This window comes from Filicampus tigris, chromosome 12 (assembly GCF_054856515.1).
Source record: "Filicampus tigris isolate MCC_2025a chromosome 12, RoL_Ftig_1.0, whole genome shotgun sequence".
Taxonomy (NCBI): Eukaryota; Metazoa; Chordata; class Actinopteri; order Syngnathiformes; family Syngnathidae; genus Filicampus; species Filicampus tigris.
In genome coordinates, this window is record NC_141228.1 from 5,145,390 (window position 1) to 5,157,278 (window position 11,889).

At 38.5% G+C, this 11,889-nt stretch overlaps 1 protein-coding gene across 2 annotated transcripts in view; it reads right to left on the reverse strand.

Moving 5' to 3' along the window:
* The window catches only part of ap1m3 (adaptor related protein complex 1 subunit mu 3), a 34,909-nt gene extending 23,020 nt beyond the window's left edge, over positions 1–11,889 (reverse strand). For both annotated transcript variants that reach the window (XR_015089033.1, XM_086047726.1), the window contains exons 1-4: positions 11,647–11,889; positions 1,710–1,866; positions 1,188–1,255; positions 57–187 (exon numbers count right to left, since the gene is read on the reverse strand). Coding sequence is in view for 1 of the 2 variants with exons in the window: in XM_086047726.1 (XP_085903852.1) it covers positions 57–187; positions 1,188–1,255; positions 1,710–1,866; positions 11,647–11,688 (398 nt within the window). In the remaining variant the exon portion in view is untranslated. The remainder of the gene's footprint in view (positions 1–56; positions 188–1,187; positions 1,256–1,709; positions 1,867–11,646) is intronic.

The following is an 11,889-nucleotide window of genomic DNA, read 5'->3' on the forward strand; positions in this document are numbered from 1 at the left end:
ATTTTCACTCCTTTTGTTCTGTAAAAGGGTACTATTATAAAAATGTGATTTCTTACTCTTGGAGAATCTTGCTGTCAGTTGTTTGTGGGAATCCAAAATCCATGACTTCGTCCATCAGCTCGTACACGGTTACAAAGTTGTCACGAATACTCTCCTCCTCCAGCTCCTTAAAGTACTCCTGAAACACCTGCAGAGAGAGATGTAATAAGACAGTTTCCATACAAAGAATGGTAAAAGCAAGTGTATCATATTATTACATTCTATCAAACATATAATGATAAAAACCTGAGATATGTGTATCTCATGTCTTTGCTAACCAGTCATATACTATACATTACACTGACGGATATCTGAATAGGGTTAAAAAACTAAACTTGCCTCAAATTTGTTTGCTACTTTTAGTTCTTCATAGCTAAAAATTGCTTGTTTTTTAAGCATCCAGGTTATATCATTCATAAAACTTAAAATGCAAATAGTAATTACAATAGAGTAAATAATGGCAAAATGTTACTTGCAGAATCATCTCTGTCATAATCATGATCTCATGATTTCCATTCCAAATTGATGATTTATCCTTGATGCTAAAAACCTCACATTCTCATGATCTTTTTATATACATAAAATCATAACCAAATAGTTACAGACTATAAATGAATGCATCTAGTTTACGGCTGATAGATAAGGAAGAGGGACAATATAGGAAGGTTGTTAATCGTGAGTAGTAATAATGGTGTAATTTATACTTCATTAAGAGCTTCTTACTTGTAGAAAACATAGTATTCTTAGAGAACTATAAAAAAAACTTGGACGAAATTAGAAAAAAAAAAAAGCTATACAATATGTGCTAAATCAATGAACACAGATTTGAAATACCATACATTTAGTTGAAAAAGTATTTTTGATCTAGCTGACGTACTCAGGGAAGATTTCTTTAAACATTTATGAAAAGTATTGCGAGATTTTTCTCCTAAGTGGTCATGGAATACATATCTAAATGCATTCAAAGAAAGCCCACTCTGTTTTAATAATTGATTGTTTTCATGAGAACACCTAGCTATGTATTGTTATCCAATAGGAGGTCAAACACAATGACATACAGTAGCACTAAAAAAAAAAAAACAACAACAACCGAATCAGTGTGACTGCAATGGTCAATCACAAATTGCGTATAAAGCAAAGATACGAACCTGGACAATTTTATAAAGGAAGGAATAGAGCAGAGCAGCATTGGCATTCTTTTTGGTCATGGCCACCACTGAAAAAAGGACTGTTAAGAAATAGTTGTTCTTGTAGCAATAAATGCGGAATATGCGATGACATGGATGGATGAATGGATTTGGAGATGAAAGCAATTAAAGTGAATCTTTAAAGGATTGCTTTTGGAAGCAAATGAGAACATGTCCACAGGGAAGTACAGTATTAATGGCTCAGTTGCCTGTTTGGGAATCACCAAAATTCCATCATATATTAATATGTAACTGAATGGTTTGACTGTTAAAAAAAAATGAGTATAACAGTGCATAACACATAATGGTGTTGTGATGCAAATTTTTTGCCGCCGCTGCAATATGTGGTGAAACTAAAATGAGGCCTAGATGTTGGCTGTGAGCATTTCCTAACAGTATCTCCCCATTCTTTTAACATTTTGACACATGCACAAACATCTTTTAACAGAGCACACAAATGAAATCTAAATTCTACTTGGATACAGTAAAGGTTGTTATGTTTGATCCAAAGAAAGTGTGACGAGCCATGGGTGATTAGTGGAGTCATCTCAGCCTCTTCTTCCCGCTTAATTAGGAATGGCATGAAGTGGTCAATCTCATTCATATCCATGTTTCCCATGTAGTTTCGGCAGATCAAGACCTGAATGCATAACAGAGAGGAATATAGAGGCAGAGGAAAATGTCAGAGAAGCACAATGGTGTCATGAAATATTGACAGCTTCCGGTTGAGGTAACCACGCACTCCAAATTCAAGGTGCTTCACTAAAACCGTGTACACCCATAAGGATTGTTACGGAAGAGGATTATGGCCAGTGGGGGAAACAAATAGGTTGACAAGATTCTCGTTTTTATCTCAGAATTCTGACTTTAAAGTGATAATTCTGACTTTATTCTCAGAATTCTGACTTTGAAGTGAGAATTCTGACTTTACTCTCAGAATAAAGTGAGAATAAAGTCAGAATTCTCACTTTTCAGAATTCCCACTTTAAAGTCAGAATTCTGAGAATAAAGTCAGAATTATCACTTTAAAGTCAGAATTCTGAGAATAAAGTTGGAATTCTGAGAATAAAGTCAGAATTCTCACTTTAAAGTGACTGCGAGTGTAGTGACTGTACTGCTTTATTAAACTTCTCTATATCAACTACTGTATCTCACATAGAACAACAGAACATATCACTGGCCCGTAATATGAGCCAGTCACATTCGTGTGCACTTCAGGGACCATTTAATATTTGTGTTACGCGACAGCGTCACTGGGGCATTGCCTCGGCCCGCAGCCCGACACTGTGGTAAAGTGACTGTCATAAGGGCCCATCGAGAATGCTCTGTGCTGGTACACAGGGCCCCTGTGTGTATTATATGTAACATGAACCAAATGAAAATGCAGAGGTACAGGAGCAGAACATTTAACTAACTTTACAATAAACACAAACTTAACTATTTGTTAAGTTACGTTTGAGTGACATTAATTGTATTCAACCAACCTTAAATATTAATGAGCTGTGAGAATTTGGTTAGGTTTGATTTTAGACCATAATCACTACAAATGGATACAAATACAATGATTCAATACCTCAATACTGTGGACATACAAAGCAACAACCACGGAGCGATCAAAGCTCCAGCGCTTGAGGGATCACACACTTTCCCATATTTGTAATGCAGGAGGCTGTGTTGCATGATGCAACAGAGACAAAAGGAAATAAATTCAAAGGAAATACCAGGGAAGTATTGCCATCTGAGCCAGGAAAAAAGGAACGAATGAATAGGTCACTGCTCAGCTTCTGTGACAGAATTCTACAACACAGTAGTACAAGTGCAGGGATCACTGGCAAGAAAGAATGAGGAAAAGACAATTCCTCAGACTAAAAGAAACTGTAATGTTGACGTTGCCTAGGAATTTACTTTTAGAGAATATAGCATGTGTACACACCAACAGAGTTGTATTAGCAAAGCTCCGGGAATGGTGTCAAAAAAGATACATTTCAAAACCAAACTACAAAGTACGGGTTTTCCCCTTCAAGGTGGCTCAGACGATCAACCAACATGTCTATAAAAGTATCCTGCAGCTTCGTTCAGTGTGCAAGAACGTCCAACCTCCCATTTGGGGACATCAAAATGGCCCTGACGAGTGACGACTGAGCTTGGGAGGATACCATAAGATTTCCTGCAGGAGTTCACAGGGGCGTGGCCGAGAAGACTGGAGATGTACGATCGGGGCAAGGAGGTTTCCAATTGCCTATGTCACATTCACAGTTGACCACATCATCCACAAGGGGAGCGTTTGCAGTTTACCTGCCAATGTCATTAATCAACCGTGGGCATGTGAAGCCCTTTGAGACTTTTCTGTGATTAAGGGCTATATAAATAAATTTGCCTTGACCGGCTTGACAATGTCATGCACTGTGCCCAGCGAGTCCATTTCTGTTTCCGCAATGTCAAGCATACTCAGGTGTACAACTTTCACCCAAACTGAATTTATCCTAATAACACAAACAAATTTTAAAAATTAAAAAATTCACATGTAAAAGTACTATTAAGCATGTATCAGTTCATTCTAATTCTGATTAAGTAACACAATAAATAATGAGTCTAGTAAATTAAAGAGACCAAAATCAGAGACCAGCATTAAAATGCTTTTACACACACATTTATACAACAGCATATGCCAGAGCCGCCATCTCTGTTTTTACATTTGGGTTTGTTGGCAGACATCTATTCAGTCATGCATCCATTTTCTGTACCACTTATCCTTACTAGGGTGGTAGGTGAGCTGGAGCCTATCCCAGATGATTTTGGGTAAGAGTTCATCTTGTACTGGTCGCCAGCCAATAACAGGGCACACATGGCAAACAACTATTGTTGGCAGACAGTTATGAAAATACAATTTAGAAATGTATTGTTGCATCTCCAACTATGAAACAAAAATGACATTCACTTTTTACGTAACTCCCTTGACATCATTTTTATAATAATTCAAGTGTTCAATCATGGTCCAATCAATTTGTGGCTTTACATTAAGAACCTTTTTGTCCCGTTATGATGATGAAATATGAGTACCACTATTTATTTTTCTAACTTTGGCCTGGACCAAACCACAAATGTGAACCATTTTTACATTCGCACAACGTATGTACTTGCCACGACTAGAAAGTTTGACTTAAGAAGTCCCGAAGTGCTGCTCATGGTAAAGAGACGATCCGACTGCTCATTACAACCCCAAGCTGTTTTTTGAACAGACTCACTCATTAAAAATGCAATCAGAAGACAGTGGGAACAAATGAGGCTGTGCTGATTCCAATAGCCTGACATTTCAGTTTTCACAGCAGGTAACAGCACCATGAGGCCTGCAGACCAGGCACTCCGGCAGTGAGGGGCAGGAAGGGGAAAGAGATGTGGTCATGAAAAGACGTGTGTCAGGAGAACAGAAGGTGATGATAGTGACTTTAACAACTTGCCCTCGGGCAAAGACAGAAAGCAAAAACCTTTGATGTTTAAAATATCTCGACGATGAGGCTTGGCCCTTAGTTTTTACTGCTAGTTTATTCAAGTGAATACTGACTTGTTTTCAATACATTTTACTGCCCTCAAATAAATGAACCTAGTCTTGCGTCGACTCGACACAATGAATTGTGTCTTCTTTCATTTATACGTGACAGCATATACAGCTAAAATGAGGGACTATGCACCCCCGCCATTTACTGCCAATTGTCCCATTGTGGAAACTTGCCTTTTGTTCAAAGTCATCTGGAATGGACTCCAGCGTCCCTGTGACCCTGAACCACAATAAGGAATATAGAAATGGATAAATGTAGGACTGTACAAAACTCTTAAGCTTCTATTGCATGGGTGGCCAACCACTCAAAGGCAAAGAGCCACAATTTTCACTGTGTTACTGCAAAGAGCCACAGCATACATAAACTGCTCCCTCGTGTTCCCTCACTCGCTAACACTCGTTTGTATGTTTTGATAAACTCCCATTCATTGTTTACCTTTGTAGCCCGTGAAATGTTCTGAGCAATTTGACACGAGTGCTTCATAAATTTTGGAAACAAAAATGTGTACTTTTCTGCCTGAACCTTTAAGCGTGCAACCTGTGTTTGAGAAGTGCATTCCTGGTTGATGTTAAAATGGAGGGAACTCAAGCACCGCTGTAGATTTGAAGCCTTGAAAGGTTCAAATGATGCCCAGGCAGAATGGCTTGCCATTACGTACTTGGTAGGCCAACGCGACTCAACTTTTTTCAGTCATTTGCATCAAAGTGCATGCACGTGGTATGCAGGCACTCGGTACCTCGATTGACAAATGTAATCCGTTCCATCACTGCGTTCAAGCGAGCCCTCACACTAGGGTTGGGCGATATTAGCTGTTAGACTCTGGCTAGCTAACAAGAGAAGCTATATTTCGATATAAAACTGAGTATTTCTGTCATGTTACAGTGAATTGCACGCAAACAAATGCCTGTTTTTGGTAGTAGGTAAAAGGGACAGCGCCGCTCATTATTTTATCCCACCGTGTGTGTGACGGGTGCATTCAAATACCTTTTACACAGTAGGACATGTCCACCTCGGACAGAAAATTAAACTCCATTAATCCATTCAATGTTAATTACTACAAATATTTAAACAATGTGGGCTTTCTAACGATCTGTAAAAGCTGACAAACAAGAAAAACGATGCGGGTGAGAAAATAAAAAATATGATGAGTGGTCCATCTAGGTTAATCTTTTATATCATGTGTTCTGTAAAATGCTTTGTTACAGCTGCAGCTGTTGCGAATGCGCTTTATAAATAAAGTTGAATTGACTTTAAGTAGTCACTCGTGTAAAAAAAAAAACATTAAATCACTGGGCTTCATCTTCCATTCTGCAATTGTGACAGTATTAGTGGTTGGGATGTCAAATGTGAAATATTCAATGAGAGTTTGTACTGCCTGAAGGCTCAAATAATAAACAATAAATCCTTTGGCGGCCTAATACTTTAACTTTGGTACGGTACTGGATACTGTATATATAAAAATATCAGTTGTGTCTGTGCGTAGATTTTTTTAAATGACTCGTGTTCAGTTTTTATAAAGTGTTTAAATACGACACAAAACATATTTTATTTTCATGGCAGATTTTTGAAGGAATGCAAACAATAAGAATTGGTTATTTTGGTTAATTGGTTAGAATATTGTTATTTCACTGCTTTTTACTGATGTTTATGGTTTTTGCCTTGGTATTGTTTCAGTACCGGTATTTTTGCAAGTATAGTATCAAAGTCAAAATTTCACGACACTAATGTTGTGTGTCGTGGAGTACTTAGGACCATTGTCCACCAACATTTTGGTGCTCACAAAATGGTGGTGATGCTCAAACTGCAGAAATTTGGTCTACTTGGATGACCAGTAAAAAAAAAAAAAGGAAAAGTCCAATGAGTATAATGCTTTAATGTGATGTTCTAAACACTATAAACCAGTTATACCTCAAATCGCATTTGATTCCATAAAAAAAAAAAAAAAAAAGGAAAAAGAAAAAGAAAAATGATGTCTTTTGAAATTTGTGGCCCGTTTTTTTGGGGGGGGTCACCCTGTATTTCTGAGAAAAGCCACTGGGCTAAACTGATGATGACAAAGTGAGTGTTTTCCTTAAGTTCTCTTTATACTGACAGTTTATTTTAAAGCTGCAGTTTAGCCGGAAGATGCAGTAGAAGTGTAAGGGTTTATGAATACCGGTATATTTCTGAGAAAAGCTTGATGATCTGATGTTGAGACAGTGATTACATTGTTGATTGAATTTAATAATGTTATTACTGTATTATATTACAATGTTTATAATATTGTTTCTGTTATATAATATTTTGGGGTTTTTTTTGTATTTATATGTATTTATTTTCTGCTGTGTGTATTCGCAGCTAACATTTTGCGTTATATTTTTGTATTTTAGCCAGTATTTATATATATATATATATATATATATATATATATATAGATATATAGATTTTTTTTTTTCCAGATGTTTCTTGAACTTGAAAAAATTGTATTAGAAACAAGTTTTGTTTTCAATAAAAATGTGATCTATTGTGAAATTGCATCTATCCTGTTTTTACATGCAGAGGAATTGTCAACTGGAATTACAAGTACGCTTTGTTTTAACTTCAATAGTTATGTTTAATTTTGTTATGGTCTCCTAACATATAGCTGTAAGGAGTGCATATAGAAAAACTGTGTCCTAGTGACACACCTCTGTCATTTCATTTAACTGAAGGGCATTAGTTAAAAAAAGTATCCAACATAATTTACTATGTAATCGGAGACCAACATGCTATGTTCTCCGAACAAAAGGCTGCTAGTTAAAACAGAGCTGGGCATCGCCTAAGCGTCAAAGAGTTCCCGTCTGCATAATTAAATGACCCACGTTGTCCCAGTCGGTCCGAGTCAGCCAAACGGAGTCGAGAACAGACTTAACCTGTACCACGTCTCAAGCAGGTGATGCACATCTGACACGCAGCCGGGTAAGGAAAAAATAAAAAATAAAACAGTGCTGTCTCCCTTTCAGTCCCTCAGATGCAACGACATGTGCCCCATATTGTTTCACCATGCTGTGTGTGCGTGTGTGCGTGTGTGTGTGTGTGTGTGTGTTAGTTGTTTTTGTTTGATCTTTTTCTTTGTTTGGCAGCGTGTTTGCTCATGCGACGCCTGCGTGTGACGTGAAGATTACGTTCTCGACGCCGGTTGGCTGTAGCCAACGGGGGACGGACTGGGACCATGTGGGTCGTTTAACTATGCAGATGGGAACTCTGTGACTGTTAGACGATGCCCAGCACTGATTTAAAAAGCATTTCAGCTTAGTCGGATGTGTTTAAAAACATACACACTGGCATTAATATGAAGAAGTAACACCCATTTGAGGTTTGCAGAAAAGAACATGATCAGTGGCAATAACTCATACTGTTATGTTGGAATAATATGTATTTATAAGTTATGTACAATATATAACTTTGTTACTTAATTTGATTAAACATACATTGGTATAAGGGATGCTCCGATCGATCGGTCACCGATCATGATTGACCGATTTTGGTGAAAAATTACGTGATGGCGGGCGCGGTTGTGTGCAGGGCGGCGCGAGTGATGCTTTTGGACGGAGGGACGTCGTCGCGCAAATCAACTTTTCGTCTAGCAGCAGCCAAGCACGAGCTTCGGGTGATCGGATGTTTTGATCGGCAATAAAAGGCTTCGATCGAATATTCCGACCACCGCAGTTGGTGTGAACATAGCATTGTCTGCTGTGTGTGTGGAGTTTGCGTCTTGTAATACTGTTTATGCCATGAAAAGGTACCTTGCGCGGGGAGCATGGCCAAAAGTTTTAACACAACCAACTTAATCCAATTTTTAAAGAAGAAGCGATTGGGAGACTATGGTGAGTTTACGAGGCTCACTGGATTGAATAAAATCAAGGCAGACACAGCGCAGTATAAGTGCCATTATTGCATTGTTAGTCACTTGTGGGCAACAGACCCACTATAATCATTTTATAATTCACAAAAAGACTAACAGTGACTTTTTTCTCGTTGACAAATGCACAAGATAGTTTGTCTATGCTCAAGACAATAAAGTTCCTGAGTCGTTTCAATTTAGGAACTCATTGAATCTTTATTCAAGTGAAGCCTGCATGTGACTATTTTTTCTACTTTGTTATATTCTGAACCATGCAATGTTAGGTGGCATGTTATTTATTTGACTTTTTGCATAATTAAGTCTTTTGAGACTGCTGATATTTATTCTGTTAAAAACTGTGTTACTAAAAGCTGGTAAATTAAAGTTTTTCAGTTATCTTTGTGACTGAGTAATTGATGTATTGTGCCAGCAACGGTTTTGTATTTCTTCATGCTTTTGAAAATATATATAGATTTTTGTCAAAATTTCCGCAATAATATGGCTGGGTTTTTTTTTTTTTCAGATAATATTGCATAATAGCAATCACCATAAATAAATGGAAAAACATGCAGATATTCCATGTGATCGGAATCGGTATCGGCCGTTCTCACTCATGCATGATCGGTATGGGTGACATAAAACCTGGTCGGAACATCCCTCATTGGTATGAGTGAAGAACTTCAGCTTCAACTTTGGTTCGGTATATTTTCGGTACAATATGGACAAGATTTTATTTTTTTTTTTAATATGTTTATTTTGGCGGCACGGTGATCGACTGGTTAGCACGTCCGCCTCACAGTTCAAAGTTTGTGGGTTCAATCCGGGCTCCGGCCTCTCTGTGTGGAGTTTGCATGTTCACCCCGTGCCTGCGTGGATTTTCTCCGGGTACTCCGGTTTCCTCCCACATTCCAAAAACATGCATGGTAAGTTGATTGGACTCTCTAAATTGCCCCTAAGTGTGATTGTGAGTGCGGATGTTTGTTTGCCTCTGTGTGCCGTGCGATTGGCTGGCAACCAATTCGGGGTGTCCCCCGCCTACTGCCCAAAGACAGCTGGGATAGGCTCCAGCACGCCCGCGACCCTTGTGAGGATAAGCAGTACAGGTAATGGATGGATGGATGTTTATTTTGAAAAGATGACAAGTAAACGGAACATTTTTAAAACTAAATAAAAGTGAACCATTCGGGTTATATTCTAAGAAGTTACACCAGAATAAAAAATACACTAACAATAAAGATCTCTTAATTTTGTAAACTATTAAGACACTGAAATCTTTAAACACTCAGCATCAACAGCCTATGACTATGACACATCACACAGTATTCAAGTTAAAGACAAGTTGTCATTACAGTACATATATACACTTTTTGTGATGAAAAAAATACATACAATAACAGTTACAATTATTGCTAACTATGTTAAAACTCTTTGTATAATGAAATACAGTAACTTTAAAGTCATTGAAATCTTTGAATGTTTTCAACAGCATATTGTAACGAATTGGGTTATCTGTGTTGTGTTTTGCTGAGTTGGGATGTTTCCGAGGTTCTTCAATGCATCGTACGGCTAATGAGAGGAGCAGCGGAGAACGAAGGAGAGCTGTTGTACTTTGTTTTTGGCGAAAAAGACTGCTTGCTTCCTCGTCTAAGAAACATTCAAAGTCGGATGATGTCGTTTTAAGTGTTAATATGTTAGATGTGCTTACCTGCAGCATAGCCGCCGATCTCATGTAGCAATGTCGGCACACAACTTTGGGACTTATCCACGTACCTTTCCCCATCAGCGATTTTTTTTACAGGAAAGTCAGAATGGAGACCGCAGTGTACGGGGGGGCCTTCAAGCTCTGGCTTGTTTGCGTATGCGTTTGCTCCCCTTTAGTGCCGCCACCCTCCTCTACCGCGTGCAACAGTCCGTGCGTAAGCTCGGGCTAATAATAAAAACTGATCAGAAACGGTACGCAAGGTGGACCGAACCGAACACGCCATACCGAAATGTTTTAATACACCCACGTTTACCGTTACACCCCTACTTTCTAAAGTATCGATATTTACACGATGTATCCGAATACAATACTAATATGTCATGGTATCGATACCACGGTGCGTGTGCCCACAGCGTCTACTGCGCGCACTCTGACATGACAACAATGATATCATGGCAAATTTAATATTGCAATATCGCCGATATTGTGACATCTCTAATAGATAGATAGATAGATAGATAGATAGATAGATAGATAGTAGGGATGTCACGATATCCAAATGTCACGATAAAATAATATCACAATTTGAACCTCGCGATATGATAATTATCACGATATTGTGGGGAAGTTGGCGATATATTCAAAGCTCACAATGCTGTATAAAAGCTCACGATATTGTAAAAAAAAAAAAAAAAAGAGCTTGTATTAAAAAAAACACATCACAATATTCTGTTTTTGTACACAATAACCACATTCACAAAGAAAAAGGCTTAGCCAGTCAAGCCCTATTGGCTCAGCAGCGCAAAGTTTTGTTCATGTGCTCTAATGGACCAATTTATCCTATACTTTTGGTGATTCAATTGGTCTAGTGGTCCCAAAATACACTTTTGGTGCCTGCCGATGAGGTGTCCTTTAATTATTATTCAGGGAGTTGGCAACCCTAATTGTGTGTTCATAAACAATTGGTCACTGAGAGTGATCACGCAATATTTGTTTTGTATACTTTTACAAGGGACATAGGGTATTATAATGCAAGCCAGGCACATGACTGCACAGGAACAGGTCGTCTAGGTTTCGTAGAACCAGTTCGACAAGTTATTTTCTTATTGACACGTGTGTCTTACATGGAACCAGAAAGTTGACATAATTTTGCAAATCAGAGGCTCCAGCACGCCCGCGACCCTCGTGAGGATAAGAGGTTCAGATAATAGATGGATGGATACATTTGCATAACTTAACAACTAGTTTTTGTGGTTAACGCTGCTGGAAGCAGGTGTTTAGATAATCTTCAGAACTTACCTTTCCTTTCAGGTCTAGGATAAATAACGCCGACGCCGACATCTTCGTTGGGTGTAAAATCCTCGGATACTGGAACCGTGCTTCTTATAAGCGTGTCTACAGCCAGAAGTGGGTCACTTATGTGCAACAATTTTAGCTCCCATCATCTTTCTTCCTCCTCTCTCTCCTCCAGCCTATGCCTCTCTTGGTCGCGTTTCCTTTCGCTTTAACTTGCTGCGCTTCCTGACCGGAACGTCAAGCTAA